The sequence below is a fragment of the Pristis pectinata genome, chromosome 3, assembly GCF_009764475.1.
Source record: "Pristis pectinata isolate sPriPec2 chromosome 3, sPriPec2.1.pri, whole genome shotgun sequence".
NCBI classification, from domain to species: Eukaryota; Metazoa; Chordata; class Chondrichthyes; order Rhinopristiformes; family Pristidae; genus Pristis; species Pristis pectinata.
In genome coordinates this window covers 2,257,231-2,277,235 of record NC_067407.1, presented here as the reverse complement: position 1 = coordinate 2,277,235, position 20,005 = coordinate 2,257,231, and the positions used below count along the sequence as shown (strand labels likewise).

The 20,005-nt window shown below is 48.3% G+C and overlaps 1 protein-coding gene across 4 annotated transcripts in view; it reads right to left on the bottom strand.

Annotated features, from left to right (window-relative positions):
- The window catches only part of LOC127568859 (collagen alpha-1(XXIV) chain), a 274,610-nt gene that overhangs the window by 183,812 nt on the left and 70,793 nt on the right, over positions 1 to 20,005 (bottom strand). For 3 of the 4 annotated variants that reach the window (XR_007956090.1, XM_052013085.1, XM_052013087.1), the window contains exons 5-8: positions 13,353 to 13,406; positions 10,564 to 10,617; positions 5,589 to 5,642; positions 2,053 to 2,097 (exon numbers count right to left, since the gene is read on the bottom strand). Coding sequence is in view for 3 of the 4 variants with exons in the window: in XM_052013085.1 (XP_051869045.1) it covers positions 2,053 to 2,097; positions 5,589 to 5,642; positions 10,564 to 10,617; positions 13,353 to 13,406 (207 nt within the window). In the remaining variant the exon portion in view is untranslated. The remainder of the gene's footprint in view (positions 1 to 2,052; positions 2,098 to 5,588; positions 5,643 to 10,563; positions 10,618 to 13,352; positions 13,407 to 20,005) is intronic. The other variant, XM_052013086.1, reaches the window with a different exon arrangement.

Sequence of the window (20,005 nt, the reverse complement as noted above, 5' to 3'; positions counted from 1 at the left end):
GTGTTTGCATCGTGGCCCCCCTGATGTGGGCCAAATGCTGGTAGATGAGCTAGTATAGATAGGTACTTAATGGGCAGCATGGACATAGATGAAGGGCCTCTCTTCTTGCTGTATATCTCCATGGTTCTACCAGTATGTCCACCAGTTCCTGTATGTGACCTCACAATCTACCTTGTTGTGACCTTGCATCTTATTGCACTGCACTTTCTCTGTAGCTGGGACACTTTGTACTGTTATTGTTTTTACCTGTACTACATCAATGCACTCCGTACTACCTCAATGAAACTGCACTGTGTAATGAATTGACCTGTACGTGTGCCTTGGTACAAGTGACTATAATAAACCAATACCAGTACCAATCCATGGCTTCTGAGAAATTGTAGAAACAGGATGTTCTGTTTTTATGCTGACATTGCGAGGTTACTTTGATTTTTCCTGCCTTTAATAACACATTATTAATAATAAATTAACTGTAATAGTAGCCGAACATCTCCCACAGAAGGCAGATGAGGTGACTGTTTGGTGGAGTACCTGAGCTTCTGGTTCTGTTCCAGCTCCCCTCCCCTCCCCACTCCCACATCAACCTGTCTGTCCCTGGCCCTCCCCTCCCCACTCCCACACCCACCTGTCCGTCCCTGGCCTTCTCCACTGCCACGCTGGGGTCAAGCAACAGCACCTCACACTGCACTTGGGTAGCCTACAGCCCAACGTTAGGAACAACGGATTTTCCAATTTTAGGTAATCCACACCACAACCCCCCGCCTCGCACCGCACCCCCCCCCCCCCACCCGTGTTCCTTTCCCATCCCACCTGTCCCTTGGGTCTCTCTCCCCTTTTCCATTCCCACTCGCACCCCTCCCCTTTACCCATACTCATCACCTCCCCCACCTGGCTCCATCTGCATAATGCTTTTCTTTCTCTAGTTCCACCTATCACTTTCCATCTTCTGTCTCAAAATTTCCCCTTCCCCCTCCCCCCTTCCCCCCCCCCCCCCCCCGCCATCTGCTCATCATCTCCCACCTCACCTGGTTCCACCTATCCCCTACCACCTCTATCGAACCTCTCCCTCTCACTTCTCCGTACCGGTTATCTCCGCTCTACACTGTCGGCCCTGCTGCAGACATGAGGCAGCTCATAACTGACTGCAACAAGCTCATAAGTACTGATAAAGACGCTTCTGAGTTCATTAGTGGCCTATCATGTTTCATCACAACATTTCATTCCGATTTCACCTCCCAGATAACAGGCGGAGGAACCAAATCCAATATAAAGATTTGATATTAGGGGAAGTTTGTAAGGTCTGGAATTATGTTGATAAAAGTAGTTACTTAATAAAAAAGATACAAATGAACCAGCCAGAAGCAGAGATTTCAGATGTGTTGCTGGGTGAGCAGAGGTACTATGTTAGCTCCACAATGCCATCCTTGGCCCAGACTAAGTATTATCCCAGTTTGTAATTCAAGGAGAAAGTTGTCAAATTATGCATTTGACTATGCTTTCAATCTGGCAATAAAACAACAAAGCACATTGAATTTAGATGGTGTATAAAATTCCCCAAAGTGCTTTAAGGAATTGAATGTGATCCCGAGCCAAGCAAGTTGACATTACAACATCACAGAGATGGATTATAAGGACCTTCTTAGCTGTGGAGGGAGAGAGAGAGAGAGAGAGGGAGAGAGAGAGAGGGAGAGAGAGAGAGAGAGAGAGAGAGACAGAGAGAGAGAGAGAGAGAGAGAGAGAGAGAGAGTGTTCCAGGGCTCGGGTCTCAGGCAGCTGAAAGCACAGCCGCTGATGGAGCAGTAAAATCTGGAGATGCTGGAATGGTGGGTCAGTGGTGGTTACAGAGACAGGTGGGGGAGAGACCCTGGCTGGGAATGAAGTGGGAATGAAGACGAGGCAGTGCCCAACCAGAAGCCAAAGACAGGAGAATGGGACATGGCAGGAGTTAGGGTAGTGGCGATATAACTATACACCCTGGGAAGCAGCAACCATCCCCACAGCAGAATCACATCACAATGCCCACGGTATCCCACAGTGCAGGACAATACGTACTTGTTTCCCTGGAGGACCAAGCAGACCTTGGTATCCTTTGGAACCCTGAAAGAAAAATACCCAGGGTTCAGTTTGTTGACCAGAAAGTTGTAAGCTTGACTCACTCAGAGGTTACCCAGCAGAATTAGACACAGATCGGCTTTGAAGATACACAGATAGTTTACTTGGCTATCAGTTGATAGGTGTTCACCAGAGAAAACCCAAATATCTCCCATCATAAAGCAAAGTTTTGTTTAAACCTAAAAGGCCACTTTTGTTTATATCAGAATTGCTTACAGAACTAAACAAACTCACTCGTTTTACTCTGTACAGGGCTGCGAACCAAGTGGCAAATACTCAGAGACCCATGGAAAGTTGTGGCCATAACGGAGAGCAAACCTGGACCACTGCAACAACTCTCCAATTGGTTCCACTCCAAATCCCTGCAAATCCCTCCTTTTCTAAGTATTTGTCCAATTCCTTTTGAAAGTTCTGTCCAATTATTTACTTAGTTATTCTTTGTTTGGGGTCTAAGCATTTATTTCCCATCCCTAACTGCCCCTTGAGAAGGTGGGGGTGAGCTGCCTTCTTGAACCTCTACAGCCTTTCTGGTGAAGGTGCCCCCACTGTGTTGTTGGGGAGGGAGTTCCAGGATTTAGACCCAGTGACGGTGATGGAACAGTGATATGTTTCCAAGTTAGGATGGTGCGTGGCTTGGAAGGGAACCTGCAGGTGGTGGTGTTCCCCTGCACCTACTGCCCTTGTCTTTTTGGGAGGTGCTGTCGGAGTAGCCTGGGGCAAGTAACCGCAGTGCATTGTGTTGGCGGTTCGCACTGCAGTCACTGTGCGCCGGCGCACAATGAGGGGGTGTGTAGGGGGGTGGATGGGGCATCAATCATTTGGGCTGCTTCTTGAGTGTTGAAGAGCTGCACTCATCCAGGCAATGGGAAAGCATTCCTTCACACTCCTGATTTGTGCCCTGCAGATGGTGGACAGACCTTAGTGGTGTCAGGAAGTAAGTCACTTGCTGAAGGATCCCAGCCTCTGACCTGCTCTTGTAGCCACAGTACCTGTGTGAATGGTTCACCTGGGATTCTGGTCAATGGTGACCACCAGAATCTTGACGGTTTGGCACTCAGTGACGGCAGTGCCACTGAATGTCAGGGGCAGGTACCTTGATTCCTTCAAGTTGGAGAGAATCATTGACTGGCACACTTGTGGTGTGAATTGGAGACTGAGGGGTGACCTGACAGAGGAATATAATGAGGGGCATGGACAGGGTGAAAGCACACAGTCTTTTTCCCAGGGAGGGGGTGCTAAAAACAAGAGGGCAGAGGTTTAAGATCAGAGGCGAGAGATTTAAAAGGGACATCAGGGGCAGCTTCTTCACGCAAAGGGTGGAGCGTATTTGGAATGTTCTGCCAGAAATAGTGGCTGAGGCGGGCACATTAGCAATGTTTAAAAGCCATCTGGATGACTCCATGGATAGGGAAAGATGGAACTAGCTCGCTGGGCAACACAGTCAGCATGGACGAGTTGGGCCAAAGGGCCTGTTTCGTGCTGTATGACTCTATGAATGCTACTTGCCACTAATCAGACCGTGATTGAGTGCTGTCTGGGTTGTTTCATTTACTGAGGTGTTCAACACTTGTGAAATCGGCAGCAAACGTCCCCACTTCTGACCTCATGAAGGTCGTTGATGACACAGCTGATGCTTGTTGGGACTAGGGTACCACCCAGAGCAACTTAAACGTTGTGAGACTGTCTGCCTTCACCACCCCCTCAGACAGTGTGTCCCAGTTTCCAACCTCCCCTGGGGAAAGAACTCCCCCTTACGTCCCTTCTACACTTGCTACGTTTCACTTTAAACCTCTACTTGTTTGTCTCAGACACCCTCACCCTGGGAAAAAGGGTTGTTACTATTTGTCTCACCTCTCTTTATCATTCTGTGCTCATCTGTCAGGTCACCGCTCAGCATCCTGTAGCCCAGGGAAAACAAACCCAGCCTATCCTTATAACTGAAGCACTCCAATCCAGGCAACATCCCAGTGAATCTCCAATGCATTCACTCCAATACAATCACTTCCTTCATACAGTGTGGTGACCAGAACTGCACACAGTCCTCCAGGTCTGGCTTAACCAATTTGTTATTAAGTTTTTAACATGACGTCCCAATTTATATATTCGATGCCGTGCCTTCTTCACCATCGTGTCGATCTGTGCTGCCACTTTCAGGGATTTATGAACTTGTAACCAAAGATCCTTCTGTTGATCCACACTCCCCAGGGCCCCACCATTTACTGTGCACGTCCTACCCTTGTTTGCCTTCCCAAACCGCATCACCTCGCATCTGTCAGGATTAAATTCCAGCTGCCATAGCTCTATCAGCTGAGCTTTATCTGATGGGGTAGACCGATCGGCCAGATACCAAAATACAATCAAGTGTTGGCTGGGCAAAATGCCAGGAAGGTTACAGTGGAAAATGGATTGATGAGCTATCTCGCTGAAATATAAAAGGGAATTGGACACGTCTCTTAACACACAAACCTCATAACCCACCTCGCAAAGAGTCGCCACACTCTGACGCCATCTTGGATACAGTCATACAGCACGGAAATAGGCCCTTCGGCCCCACTGGTCCATGACGACCAAGATTTCCATCTCAGCTAGTCCCATTTGCCTGTGTTTGGCCCATATCCCTCTAAACCTTTCCCATCGATGTACCTGTCCAGGTACCTTTTAAATGCTGTTAATGTACCTGCCTCAACCACTTCCTCTGGCAGCTCATTCCAAATACGGATCACTGTATGGGTGAAAAAGTTGCCCCTCAGGTTCCTATTAAATCTCTCCCCTCTCACCTTAAACCTATGCTCTCTAGTTCTTGATTCCCCAACCCTGAGAAAAAAACTTTCTGCATTCACCCTATCGATGCACCTCATGATTTTAACACCTCTATAAGGTCACCCCTCAGTCTCCAACACCCTAATGAAAATAGTCCCAACCTGCTCAATCTCTTGATGTTGGAGCCTCCCCTCCATTGACTCTGTCTATACTTCCCGCTGCCTCAGGATAGCAGTCAACATAATCAAGGACCCTTCCCATGCCAGTAATTCTCTCTTCTCCCCCCTCCAATCGGGCGATACAAAAGCCTGAGAACACGTACCACCAGGCTAAAGGACAGCTTCTATCCCACTGTTATCAGACTCTTGAACGGACTTCTTATATGATAAAGATGAACTCTTGAACTCCTGATCTACGTCATCATGGCCCTTGCACCTTATTGTCTGCCTGCACTGCACATTTTCTGTAACTTGTAACATGATATATTCTGCAGTCTGTTTCCCTTTTGTACTACCTCGATGTACTACTGTATGGAACGATCTGTCTGGATGGCATGCAAAACAAAAGGTTTTCACTGTATCTCAGAGCATGTGACAATAATAAGCCAATACCATTTACCCAGAGCACACACACTGATAGACTTTTCTTTCATTGAATCAGCTACAGATGGGAAACACTCAAAGAAAATTCTTCAAAAGCAGCAAAGAGCTTTTTACCTTTGTACCTTTGGGGCCAGATGGCCCAATTGAACCAGGTGGACCTGGGTCACCCTACGTGAGAGAACAAAAGCACATTAGCAAGATAACTGAGACAATAGCAACAACAGGAATATTCCAGAAACGTCCACGTATACACTTACTGGGCTGGGGAGAAAGTGCAATGGAGTGGGACTAATTGGAGACCCCCACCATAGGTTGGGATAGGTACAATGGGCTGAACAGCCTCCTTCACTACTTCATCATCAATGGACCAACTTTGAGCATCTCCCTTCATTAATCCCATGGGTTTAGAATGAGAGGTGATGGCATTGAAATGTATGGACTTCTTTGAGGAGTTGACTGGGAGAATCTGGTTCCTCAGGCCTGGGGAACAGCCTCCAGATAAAAGGCCTGTCACTGGGCACCAAGGTGAGTGGGGAATTTCTTCCAGAACATAGAACAGTACAGCACAGGAACAGGACCTTCGGCCCACAATGTTGTGTCAAACCAATTAAGCTGGGAATTAAATTCCTAACTAAGCTTCTGCCTACACAATGTCTGTATCCCTCCACTCCCTGCACACCCATGTTCCTATCTAAGAGCCTCTTGAATGTCTCTATCGTATCTGCCTCCACCCCCACCCCTGGCAGCACATTCCAGACACCCACCACTCTCTGTGTAAGAAAACTTACCCCACATATCTCCTTTGAACTTTCCCCCTCTCATCTTAAATGCATGGCCTCTGGTATTAGACGTTTCAACCCTGGAGAAAAGATACCGGATGTCTACTCTGTCTATGCCTCTCATAATCTTATAAACTTCCATCAGGTTTCCTCATCTCAGAGGTTTGCAAACCTTTGGAGTTTATCCCTGAGCGAGGTGGTTTCTCGTCATTGAGTGTATCTAAGACCAAGACCGAAATCTGTTTGGGAATCCGTGTAGACCAGGCGGGAAAGGGGAGTCAACGTAATGGATCAGCTGTGATCTCATTGAGCAGATTGAAGGCTCAAGGGGTCATGGAGCCGATTCCTGCTCCTGCCTCCTCTGCATTTACATGCTGTGGGCCTTCCAAACAACCAGCCTGGGAAAGGTGGGGCGGTCGGTCTCTTTTGGTGCTGTCTCATCAGACGGGCCATGGGGAACCTCGGAAACCGCAGAACAGGGACGACCGCAGGGAGTGAGGTCACGTAAAGAGCAGGGGTCGCCCATTCAGCCCCTGGAGCCTGCCCTGACATTCCGGAAAAGAGAGGAGAGGTTGCAGGGGATGGGGGAGGAGGGATGGGATGAGTAGGACAAGGAGAATATCTGTGATGGGGTGGGCCCAGGGTTGCCGTGGGGATACCCTGTTTATGGCTGGGAGCTGAATGAGGAGAGGGAAGGAGCGAAGGGAGATGTAGGACCGAGAAACGCAGCCACCCAGACCTGAAACCAGAAGGTGAGTGTTGGGTTGCCCAACACACCAGGCAGCATCTGTGGAGAGAGGTAGTGACATGGACAGATAATCTTACAGCACGATGGGTGGGAAGGTTATGCGGATAGATTGGAGGGACTGGAGGTGTTCTCCTTGGAACAAAGGAGCTCGTTGTGGGATCTGACAGCGCTGTTGAAGATTGAAGGGTGTGGAGAGAAGCTGTTCCCATTGGTGGAGGGGTTAAGAACTAGGGGGCATTAATTGGAGGGGGTCAGCGCTAGAATAATGAGTGACTTGAGGATTGTTATTATAATGCTCGGGGCTGGAAGAGGACACAGGTTAAATAATTATGTTAATAAAGGGAGCTGGATCAATGTCTGAACGGAGAGATTTTACAGGGCTGCAGTGAGAGGGGAGTGAAATGAGCCAGTACACAATCAAGGGGCCAAATGGTCTCCTTCCTTGCTGAAATCATTCTGTGATTCTATGTCGCACTTTGTCAAATGAATTCCAAATACATTACACCTGCAACTTTCCCATTATCCATGCTGCTCATTAAAATCCTCAAACAATTCTGACAAATGTGTCAAACACTACTTCCTTTGCATAAAACTAATTGACTCTGTTTGATTGTCGACTGATTTTGTTGTGAGAGTCTCTGCATCCTCAGATCCCCTCTAAGCTCTTACTCCTTACCCGATGCCTCCTACTCCTTACCCTGAACCTAGTCCTCTGGTTTTAGACACCTCTGCCACTGAGAATAGCTTCTCACTATCTACCCTATATAGAACAGTACAGCACAGGCCCTTCAGCCCGGCATGTCTGTGCCAACCATGATGCCAGATTAAACTAATCTGCCTGCACATGGTCCACATCTCTCCATTCCTCGCCCTTTCATGTGCCTGTCTAAATGCCTCTTAAACGTTACTATTGTATCTGCGCTCATCACCACCCCTGGCAGCTCGTTCCAGGCACCCACCACTTTCTGTGTAAAATGCTAGCCCTGCACATCTCCCTTAAACTCTCCCGCTCTCACCTTAAAGCTGTGCCCTTTAGTATTTGACATTTCCACCCTGGGAAAAAGACTCTATGGTCCTCAGTTTTGTGCACCTCTATCAGATCCCACGCTCAGCCTTCCTCACCCAGGGAGAACAGACCCAGCCTCTCCAGTCTCTCCTCCTGACTGAAACACTCCATCCCAGGCAATGTCCTGGTGAGTATCCTCTGCACCCTCTCCATTCCTTCCCTCAGTGTGGTGACCAGTGTTGGACACGGTACTCCCGCTGAGCCCTACCCAATGTTAGATAAATTTAGATACTACGTGGGGGTTTTTTTGGTTAATGTTCCAGAGATGATGAAGCAGGCTGTTGTCAACAGGACTGTGAACTCTCTGGATTAACCTTCTACGGTCCGTAGAGAGGAGAGAGTTTACAGTCGCTTCCTTCACAGAGACGCAAACATCAGGGGAACTGCCTTTGATTTGCAGACACTCAGCCTTAACAGAAATGTTCCTTTCCTTTCCTCAACTATTCCTCTCCAATGCAAGAGCTAAAAAACTGCTCTGTTTCCCTGGAGCACCACCCCGGCAACAGATAACTCGTAAATGACGGGTCTAATTCATAGGAAATTAGATGCTAGGGGATTTTTATAACAGTATTTTATTAGCGGTATAAATTTAATGTTAAGCTATAAAACGCTGGATGAAATCACATGCCCAATTGTACCACAGTTACTCATGAGCGCAGTCGAGAGCAGACACTTCATTATCTGGATGGAATATAGAGTTCCATTTCATGTGTTTATCTTTCACTCCAGCCTGTACAGTCTGTCTGATCAGCTTATCCTAAACATTCATTTTATTCATTCTGGGAACATGACCAGCACTTATTTCCCATCCCTAACTTCTCCTGAGAAGGTGGGACTGAGCCGCCTTCTTGAACCACTACAGTCCTTCTGGTGAAGGTGCTGTTGTGGAGGGAGTTCCAGGGTTTAGACCCAGTGATGGTGAAGGAACATAGAACATAGAACACTACAGCACAGTACAGGCCCTTCAGCCCACAATGTTGTGCCAACATTTTATCCTGCTCTAAGAGCTATCTAACCCTTCCCTCCCACAGAGCTCCCTATTTTTTTTTTATCATTCATGTGTCCGGTGATATATTTCCCAGTCAGGATGGTGTGGGACTTGGAGGGGAACCTGCAGGTGGTGGTGCTCCCCTGCACCCACTGCCCTTGTCCTTGGTGGGAGAGGAGGTGGGTTTGGGAGGTGATGTTGGAGAAGCCTGGGCAAGTAACTGCGGTGCGTTGTGTAGACGGTGCACACTGCGGTGCGTGGTGTAGACGGTGCACACTGCGGTGCGTGGTGTAGACGGTGCACACTGCGGTGCGTGGTGTAGACGGTGCACACTGTGATGCGTGGTGTAGACGGTGCACACTTGCAGCCACTGTGCGCTGGTGGTGGAGGGAGGGGTGTTTGGGGGGTGGACGGGATGCCGATCGAGCAGCTGCTTTGCCCGGGATAGTGTTGAATTTCTTGAGCTGCCATCATCCATCACACTCCATACTCGTGTCTTGTTGATGGTGGGCAGGCCTCATGGAGTTAGAGATGGGCCACTCATTCAATATTGTTAGCATGTAAATAATATTAATACAAGTCAAGGTGTAAAGCTGATGAACTCCCTCTGCAGGGCAAGCATTCAAGGCTGTGGTCAGTACATTTGTTAAACGTGGTACTATGGGTTAAGGGATTAAGGCAGTTCAATGGAGCTAAGACATAGAGAGATACAACACGGAAACAGGCCTTTCGGCCCACTGAGTCCGTGCCGACCATCACCCACCCATTTACACCAACCCTACACTGATCCCATTTCATTCTCCCCACATTCCCATCAACTCCCCCCAGATTCTACCCCTCACCCACACACTGGAGGCAATTTATAGTGGTCAATTAACCCACTGACCCATATATCGTTGGGACGTGGGAGGAAACCGGAGCACCCGGGGGAAACCCACAAGGTCACAGGGAGAACGTGTGAACTCCACACAGACAGCTTCAGAGGTCAGAATGTGATCCATCAGAGCAGAGGAATGGGGTCCACCTGTTGCTAGTTCTCCTTACCTGCTTGCAATGATCCACTTTAAAGGCAATTCATCTGATTTTCCCTAGAATGACTGACAAGAAGTTGGAATACTGCTTCCCCACAAACTCCCCCAAACTGCGACGGTTCCCTGCACCCACCAGCACATGCAGCAAGAACACAGAAAGCTGATGGAAGACAAAGACCACACCTGTGTGACACAGAAGCCAGGCGGAGATGGAGGTGGAGTGTGGACAAGAAAACCAGTCAAACCAACACCAACTACGTGCATTCCACATGGCCAAGGATGCAACCTTCGCACATCAGGTCCCTCACACGGACACCACAAACAGTGAGCCTGCTCTCCTTCTCAATGCAAACTGAAGACACATCGACCAGTGAACCAGTGCACCATGCAGACAACAAAGAGTGATGGAGGGGAAATGGTGGCAGACACAAGACTTCCAACGACACGGCACACAGACGGGACCCCGGACTCATTTACCTGCTCTCCACGAGGTGCTTTAATGGGGAACAAGCCGGGTTCTCCTTTCGGACCCTGATGTAGGAATTATGGATGCACCAATATAATCACCGGAGTAAGGGTGACTGCAACACTCAACTCGCCATAGCTTACAAGAGTTCTAAACAATGCATTTAATCAAAGATAAATACGGCACTTGCATTAAACGCTCATTAACCACAGAGAGACAAGTATAAATATCGACGGTTGAAGTTTTGTAGAATTTCAGGGGTGTTACGTGGAAAATATTTTTTCAGTCAAACAACACAGAAACAGGCCCTTCGGCCCACATTGTCAATGTTAACCATTAAGTAGCCTCTCGCATTCTGTTTTCCCTTTGTACTAACTCGATGTACTTATGCATGCAATAATCTGTCTGGATGGCACTCAAACAAAATATCTTTAACTGTATCTCAGTACATGTGACAATAATAAACTGATTACCAATGAATCCCACTTATCAGCAGTTGATCTGTACCCTTCTCTGCCTTAGTGACTCAAGTACTAATAAAGATACTTGTTAAATGTTGTGAGAGTCTCTGCCTCCAGCACCCCCTCAGGGAGAGGGCTCCAGATTCCAACCTCCCTCTGGGGGATAAAGTGCTTCCTCAGATCCCCTCTGAACCTCTTACCCCTTACTCTAAACCTGTGCTTCCTAGCTTAAGACGTCTCTGCTCTGGGGAAGTTTCCAACAATCTGCCCTCTCTATGCCCCTCATTTTGTTAAAATATTTGGCACATTAGCTGGCAATTTTTTTTTATTCTTTTATTGTCCTTACATCTACAAAGCAAAGTCAACATGGCCATTCATAATGAAGTTAATTGAATTTAAGTTTGCAAACTGGCAACTAACAGCAATGTTGTAGTCATTCACTGTGGGAGCTCTGGATGTGCATTGTGTAACCACCAGCTGTCTTGAAATGCTAACTCAGAAAAATGAGTCACTTCTGAATCAGAGTGGCTCTCTCACATTTGAAAGTTAATTTCCATCATCCCCTTCGGCTACTGACAATGGCTGCACGCCTGAACCAGAACGTCGTGAGTTCAAACCCCAGCCCAGTCTCTGGGTACAGAATGGTGACATCAAGTCATGACTGAGGCTGCAGTTTGGGAGGGGAGTCACTCTCTGACCGTGGACTGCTTTGATACATCCTCATATTGGGAGAGGAGTACTTGGGGAGCTTTGTTCCATTTGGAACAACTAATTCTAAAGAAGGCAATTCTGCACATCGCCCCTCCCACAGTAACACTCCCTCAGTACTACCCCTCCCACAGTGTGACCCTCCCTCAGAACCGCCCTTCTGATCAGCACTTGATTCCTCATCACCGCCTATCTCCCATCTCCCCACACCGTCTGTCTCCCCCCTTGATTCCCCATCAGTCCCCAACGCCCCACCCTGTCCACCCGTGGTCCAGGAACCCAGGCCACACCCTTCCCACCAAAACAATTTCTCTGTCAACATGGCTGTAATATTATGGTGCGGGTGAGGGTCCCACTGTGGGCCAGGATCTCCGAGGTTGGGGACTCTTGTCTTTCAGTCCACTGTTGCCACCACGTCAGCACTTCTGCCGTCTGCCTGCTGTTGGCCTCGTCAGCTCCCAGTGACACTCGACTCGGGTACCACACTCTGAAAACGTGCCACACCTTTTGGGGTCTTGCCAAAGTCCAAGACCCTCAGCCCCACCACAATATTACAGCCGTGTCTCCATGACAACATGTGGGTGATGGTTCCCTTGACTGAGGGAACCAGGGGGGGTCACAGTCTCTAAATGAGGGTCTGGTTATTCAGTGAAGAGTCATAGAGTTATGGAGAGATACAGCACGGAAACAGCCCCTTCGGCCTACCGAGTCCGTGCCGACCATCACCCACTCAATTACACCAACCCTACACTGATCCCATTTTATTCTCCCCACATTCCCATCAACTCCCCCAGATTCTACCCCCCACCCACACACTGGGGGCAATTAACCCACCGACCCACATGTCTGTGGGATGTGGGAGGAAACCGGAGCACCCGGGGGAAACCCACGCGGTCACAGGGAGAATGTGCAAACTCCACACAGACAGCGCCAGAGGTTGGGATCGAACCCAGGTCTCTGGAGCACTAACGCCTGAGCCACTAACTGCTGGCACCGAGGCTTAATCAAGTCTCCGCTAGGGCAGATTCCCTTCCCCAAAGGACATAAGTAAACCAAGTTGTTTTCTGCAGCAAACTACTGAGACTACTTATCTTTTAAATCCCAGATTTTACTTCATTAACTGAATGCCAACGGCCACAGTGGGATTCAAGATGACTTTCACAATCAATGGTCCAGAACTCTAGCTGCTAGTCCAGAAACCTAATCACTACACTATCGCACCCGTATTCAGTAGCTTCTCATCTGGTAGAGGACCCCAGCAGTGCAGCCCACCCTCAGTACTCGAGTGTTGGGCTGGACTTACAATGGGACTCAAACCCAAACCATTCTGACTTGTGGTGACCCACTGAGATATCAGTCCTTCCACCAGGAGCCAGCCTCCTGTCCCAGTCCGATATCTGCTGCTTCCTCTGCCAAGTCTCCCATTTCCCTTCATCCACGGTTGGCCAGTCCTGTTGAGGAAGCGGTGGGAGTTCACTGCTCATGGCCCGCGTACGATCTACATCTGGCGGCAGCCCATCACTGCAGATAATGATTTAACGGTTTGGGACTGTGGGAGACTTCAAAGGTTAGCTACATCTGGAAAACGGCAGGTTGGAGACACAGATTGATGGCTCTGGAGTTGCACGTACCTTTGGGCCTGGTAGACCAGGCAATCCTGGATTCCCATGTGGTCCAGGAAACCCCTGCAGACACAAGAAGATGAGATTTTGCTGAATCTTACTAACATTTTGCAAAATGATTATATTAACTCAGTTTTAAAATTTACATTTGGAATTGATAGAGCTCTCCATAATTTATTGTTCTCATAGCCCTTTGGAAATTGGAATCATCTTTTCCAACTCCACCGGAGAATTGATAATATCCATCAGAATTTTCAGGGGCTTGTAGAGAAACAAAGTCTGTGACTCAGAAGTAGGTGTGTGGCAGGAACCTACAGCTCACTGTAGAGGGGGGACACTCACACAGAAGGGAACACTGACTTACTCCAAGAGCAGGAGTTTTGACTCGTCCCCTCCATCGAGCTGAGAGCCACGTCTAAACGCACATCCCAAGGACGTGCTGGGAAGTTAATTAGATGCTGTGGATTACCCCTCAGTGCGCGGGAGTGGCGGAAGAAACAAGGAGAAGCTGATGGACGTGTGAGAGGGAGAATCAGTCTGTGGAGTTTGCACGTTCTCCCTATGACCAGTCCTGATGCAGGGTCTCGACCTGAAACATCCACTATCTCTCTGCTTCCACAGCTGCTGCCTGACCCACTGAGTTCCCCCAGAAGTTCACTCTTTGCTCTCTGTGACCAAACACTCTACTCAGACCAGAGAGATGCTGCCTCACAGCTCCAGAGACCGGGGTTCGATCCTGACCTCTGGCGCTGTCTGTGTGGAGTTTGCACGTTCTCCCTGGGGCCATGTGCGTTTCCCCTGGGTGCTCCGGTTTCCTCCCAATGATGTTGTGCCAAAGTAATCAAACTAGTAATTAAATGCCTAACTAAACTAACCTCTTCTGTATCCATGTGCCTATCTAAGAGCCTCTTAAATCCTTCTATCGTATCTGCCTCCACCCCCACCCCTCGCAGCACATTCCAGGCACCCACCACTCTCTATGTAAAAAAAACATGCCCTGCACATCCCCTTTGAACTTACCTCCTCTCACCTTAAATACATGCCCTCTGATATTAGACATTTCGACGTTGGGAAAAGATACAGCTGTCTACTCTATCTATGCCCCTCATAATCTTACGAACTTCTCCCCTCAGCCTCCGCCGCTCCAGAACTGTCCAAGTTTGTCCAACCTTTCCTTATAGCACCTGCCCTCTAATCCAGGCAGCATCCTGGTGAACCTCTTCTGCACCCTCTCCACAGCCTTCCTGTAATGGGACGGCTGGAATTGCACACAGTATTTCAGACGTGCAGGTCAGTGGGTTAATTGACTGCTGTAAGTTGTCCCCAGTGTGTAGGTGACTGGTAGAATCTAGGGAGGTTTGTTGGGAATGAGGGGAGAATGAAATGAGATTAGTGCAGGTTTGGTGTAAATGGGTTGGCACGTTCTCGGTGGGCTGAAGGGCTTGTTTCCATGCTGTCTGACTCAACGATACTTTGATTTTTATGGAAATTTGGGAGAATTTCCCTGTGATTTGCAGAAGCTGAAGGTCTGCCCTTGACGTGACCTGCTGCTGGGTGATGTGCGATGAGGTTTCAGGTCACAGATGCGCTCCCTGCCATCTGGACGTGCTCATGAATGTCACGGGTAATTCACTGATGAAAGCTGACATTCTACAACATCAGAAGCCAGTGGGCCGTCCGTGAACACTTCACAAACTAACTCCCGTTGGCCACAAGGGAAAAAATATCTAAATGCTTTTTGAAAGGTGTCCCAGTCCTTTGTTGGGACAGCCTCAGTGAACTCCCAACACTTGGGTACATTGGACAGTCAACCCTACCACGACCTTTCAATATGTTAAACGTACTGACAAGTACCTTTGCTCTTTTGCTCCTGAAACAATCAGAATCATTGTCCCACTGACATTTAAGGCTAGCTTAGCATTCTCAGAAAAAGACTCCGTTTTGAACCACAGCAGCTTAACTCTTTGAGTGCTGGCTGTCTTTTGCAGGTGGAAAAATGAGTCAACAGAAATTGACCTGTGCATGTTAAAGGGAAGGGTTTTTATCTCTCAGATTCTTGGCTGCATTCAGTTCTCCTCCCAGTCTCAGCCCCTGTAGATTATGGCTCTTCAAGTCCAGGTATGTTTTAAACATGTTGAGGATGAGTGAGAGAGAGTGAAAGTGAGTGAGAGAGAGAGAGAGACAGAGAGAGAGAGAGAGAGACAGACAGAGAGAGAGAGAGAGAGAGAGAGAGAGAGTGTGTGTGTGTGTGTGTGTGTGTGTGTGTGTGTGTGTGTGTGTGTGTGTGTGTGTGTGTGTGGATGGTGTAGTGGGTAGATCCACTGCCTCACAACCCCAGAGACCTGGGTTCAATACGGACCTCCGGCGCTATGTGCAGTTTGCACGTTCTCCCTGTGACCCTGTGGGTTTCCCCCCCCACATCCCAATGACGTGCAGGTCAGTGGGTTAATTGGCCATTGTAAATTGCCCCCAGTGTGTGGGTGAGGGGTAGAATGTGGGGGGAGTTGATGGGAATGTGGGGAGAATGAAATGGGATCAGTGTAGGGTGGTTGATGGATGACATTTAGGGGCTTGAAGGCGGACAGCATGCTTATAGTCAGGGCACTGAGTACAGAAGTCGGGAAGTCATGTTGCAGCTGTATAAAACTTGGAGAACTGTGTGCAGTTCTGGTCACTCCATTACAGGAAGGGTGTGGAGGCTGTGGAGACGGTGCAGAAGAGGTTCACCAGTGTGTTGTCTGGATTAGAGAGTATTAACCAGAGAGACTGGACACACTTGGGTTGTTTTCTCTGGAGTGGCAGAGGCTGAGGGGAGACCTGATGGAATTTATAAAATGATGAGAGGCAGAGATAGGGTAGACAGCCAGAGTCTTTTTCCCAGGGTGGAAATGTCAAATACTAGCGTTCATAGGTTTAAGGTGAGGGGGGAAAGTTCAAAGGAGATGTGTGGGGCAAGTTTTTACACAGAGAGTGGTGGGTACCTGGAACAGGCTGCCAGGGGTGGGGGTGGAGGCAGATACGATGTTTAAGAGACCTTTATTCAGACACCTGAATAGGCAGGGAAATGGTGCAATACGGACCATATGCAGGCAGATGGGATCAGTTAGATTGTCATCATGGTTGGCACAGACATGGTGGGCCAAAGGGCCTGTTCCTGTGCTGCACTGTTCTAGACTTTACAAAGGGCCTGCTCAGCACAGGAACGTAACCAAACCAAATCTGACACTGAATGACATGGACACCAGGCTTGGTCAATGGGGAAGGACTTGAGGAAAGTCTTCAGAGAGCATTTGGACACCTCGACTATTGTGACCAAACTTCTGGAGTGGGAACAGAACTGTCGAATCCCTGACTCAAGTCACTGACTCTGCCACAAGTGATGCCAAACTCAAGCCGTTCAAGTTTTCTCTATAAGACCATAAAGTTAATAGAAAAGCAAAAATAAAGGCTGGCCAAGTTGGATGCAGGAAGGATATTCCTGATGGCCAAGTGTCCAGGATCTGAGGAGAAGGGGGGAGATATTTAAGGCTGAGAGTGGGAGAAGTTTCCTCTCCCAGAGAATGGTGAACCTACGGGACTCTCTCCCACTGAAGGCAGATCGTAAATATATTGAGGAAGGAGCTGGATGCTGTTCTTTGGGCTGGAGGGGTGGAGGGATACAGGGAGAAAGGTGGAACTGGGAACTGAATGTGGATAGTCAGCCATGGTCACATTGAATGGTGGGGCAGATTCAAAGGGCCGAATGGCCGAATGGCCTACTGTTCCTTTTTTCTATGTTTCTAAAGATAACAACCACTTACATTTATATAGTAACCTTCACATGGCATTTCTCAGGAGGATTAGCCAACAAAATGGATACAGGATCACATAAAGAGTTAATGGAAGAGTTACCAACAGTTTAGCTAAAGTGTAAAGTTTAAGGAGGGGAGAGAAGGGGAGAGTTGGAGGGAGGGAATTCCAGAGCTTGGGGTCCCGGCAACTGAAGGCCCGGCTGCCAGGGGTGGAACTATGGGAGTCAGGGTTGGTGAAAAGGGCAGAATTGGTTGTGAGAAAATCCCACAGGCTTGAGGAGGTGGTCAGGAGAGAGGGAGGTGCAAGGCCAGGGAGGATTTGTAACGAAACCGAATCTGACACTGAACGATATGGGCACCAGGCTTGGTCAATGGGGAAGGATTTGAGGAATGTGCAGTGAGGTGTTACGTACCTGGGCCCCAGCAGTGGTCAGTGAGCACAGGAGCAGAAGGGCAGGGGCAGCAGATGCTTGGATTTGGAAGTGGAGAAAACAAAGAGTGAATGCTTTAGAGGCAGGGAGGATGCGACAAGATGGGAATGGGATGAGGGTGAGGGGTGTCCTAGTCATGGAGTGAAAAATGATCAAAGTTGAGCTTATTGTCAGATGCACAAGTGCATGTGTGCACAGGTGCAATGAAAAACCTACTTAGAGCATCGGATAAGCAGCATTCACAAGAAAAACATAAATTATACACAAATTATGCACAATCTTTACAAGAAAGAACACAATTAGAACAAAAAAACACTGTCCATTTTATTGCAAAGTGTTCACAGTATTGCTAAACTGTAGTGATTAGGGTTGTGCCAGGTGGTTCAAGAACCGAATGGTTGAAGGGAAGTAGCTGTTCCTGAACCTGGTGGTGTGGGACTTCAGGCTTCTGTACCTCCTGCCCAATGGGAGCTGTGAGAAGATGGCACGGCCTGGATGGTGGGGATCTTTGATGATGGATGTTGCCTTCTTGAGGCAGTGCCTGCTGTAGCCACTCCCGATGGTGAGGAGGGATGTGCTCGTGATGTATTGGGCAGAGTCCCAAAATAAGCAAATCTTAAGGTTTGACAGACAACAAGGATACACAAAGAGCAAAGCCCAGAGGGTGACTCAGAGGGAGGTGAATCTGTGGGATTCTCTGCCCCAGAGGGTGTAGAGACTGGATCACTGGGGGGGATTTAAAGAGGAGGGAGATAAATGTTTGAAATATCAGGGAACTGAGGGTGATGGGGAACTGTCACAGAAGAGGAGATGAGTTCTGGGGCAGATCAGCCATAGAACACAGAACAGTACAGCACAGGAACAGGCCTTATGGCCCACAATGTCTGCACTGAACACGATGCCAAATTAAACCAAATCCCTTCTGCCTGCACATGATCCATATCCCTCCATTCCCTGCATATTCATGTGTCTATCTAACACCCTCTCAAACACCACTTTCATATCTGCCTCCCCCACCAACCCTGGCAGCCCGTTCCGGGCACCCACCGCTCTCTGTGTAAAAAAAGTGCCCCACACATCTCCTTTGAACTTTCCCTCTCTCACCTTAAATGCACGTCCTCTAGCATTTGACATTTCTACCCTGGGAAATAGACTCTGGCTGTCTACTCTATCTGTGCCTCTCATAATTTTATAAACCTCCATCAGGTCTCCCCTCAGCCTCCGCCGCTCCAGAGAAAAAACCCAAGTTTGTCCAACCTCTCCTTACGGCAACCTGGTAAACATCTTCTGCACCCTTTCCAAAGCTTCCACATCCTTCCCATAATGGGGCAATGATCATATTGAGTGGCGGGGCAGGCTAGAGGGGCTGAGTGGCCTACTCCTGTTCCTATTTTCTTGTGTGTGGGGCAGCTTCTTCCCCACTGCTGTCAGACTCCTGAGCCAACTACCTCTCTCACACCCCCTTCCTGGTGCTGCTGCCATGGTCTCGGACTCTTAACTTCACCTCTTCTGTTATTGCCATTTTAGCGTCTCTTTTTGCACTATCTCAGACTGCACTACAGTATCTGCACCACTCTGTGGTTTGGTGCTCGTCATTGTATTTATTATCATCATGTGTACATGTAGACCTAGGAGGTACAGAAGCCTGAAGTCCCACACCACCAGGTTCGGGAACAGCTACTCCCCTTCAAGCACGCGGTTCTTGAACCAACCGCCACAATTACTAACTACCTCAGTTTAGCAACACGATGACCTCTTGGCACTACAATGGACTTTGGTTTCAGAATCAGTATCAGATTTATTACCACTATCTTATATGATGTGAAATGTGTTGTTTTGCAGCAGCAGTACAGTGCAAAGGCATAAAATTACTATAAATTACAAAAAATAAATAAATATTGGAAAAAAGGGGGATAATGAGGTCGTGTTCATGGGTTCATGGACCGTTCAGAAATCTGATGGCGGAGGGGAAGAAGCTGTTCCTAAATCGTTGAGTGTGAGTCTTCAGGCTCCTGTACCTCCTCCCTGATGGTAGTAATGAGAAGAGGGCATGTCCCGGGTGGTGAGGGTCCTTAGTGATGGATGCCGCCTTCTTGAGGCACCGCCTCTTGAAGATGTCCTCGATGATGGGGAGAGTTGTGCCCGTGATGGAGCTGGCTGAGTCTACAACCCTCTGCAGCCTCTTGCAATCCTGTGCATTGGAGCCTCCGTACCAGGCTGTGATGCAACCTGGTATGTTTTAGTTGTTCTAATTGAGTTCATTCTTGTAAAAATTGTACATAATTTATGTTTAATTTATGTTTTTCTTGTGAATCCTGCTTATCTGATGCTCTGTGCCTGTGATGCTGCTGCAGGTAAGTTTTTCATTGCACCCGTGCACACATGGACTTGTGCAGATGATGATAAACACAACTTTTTTGTTCACCCTGTGAGCTTCACC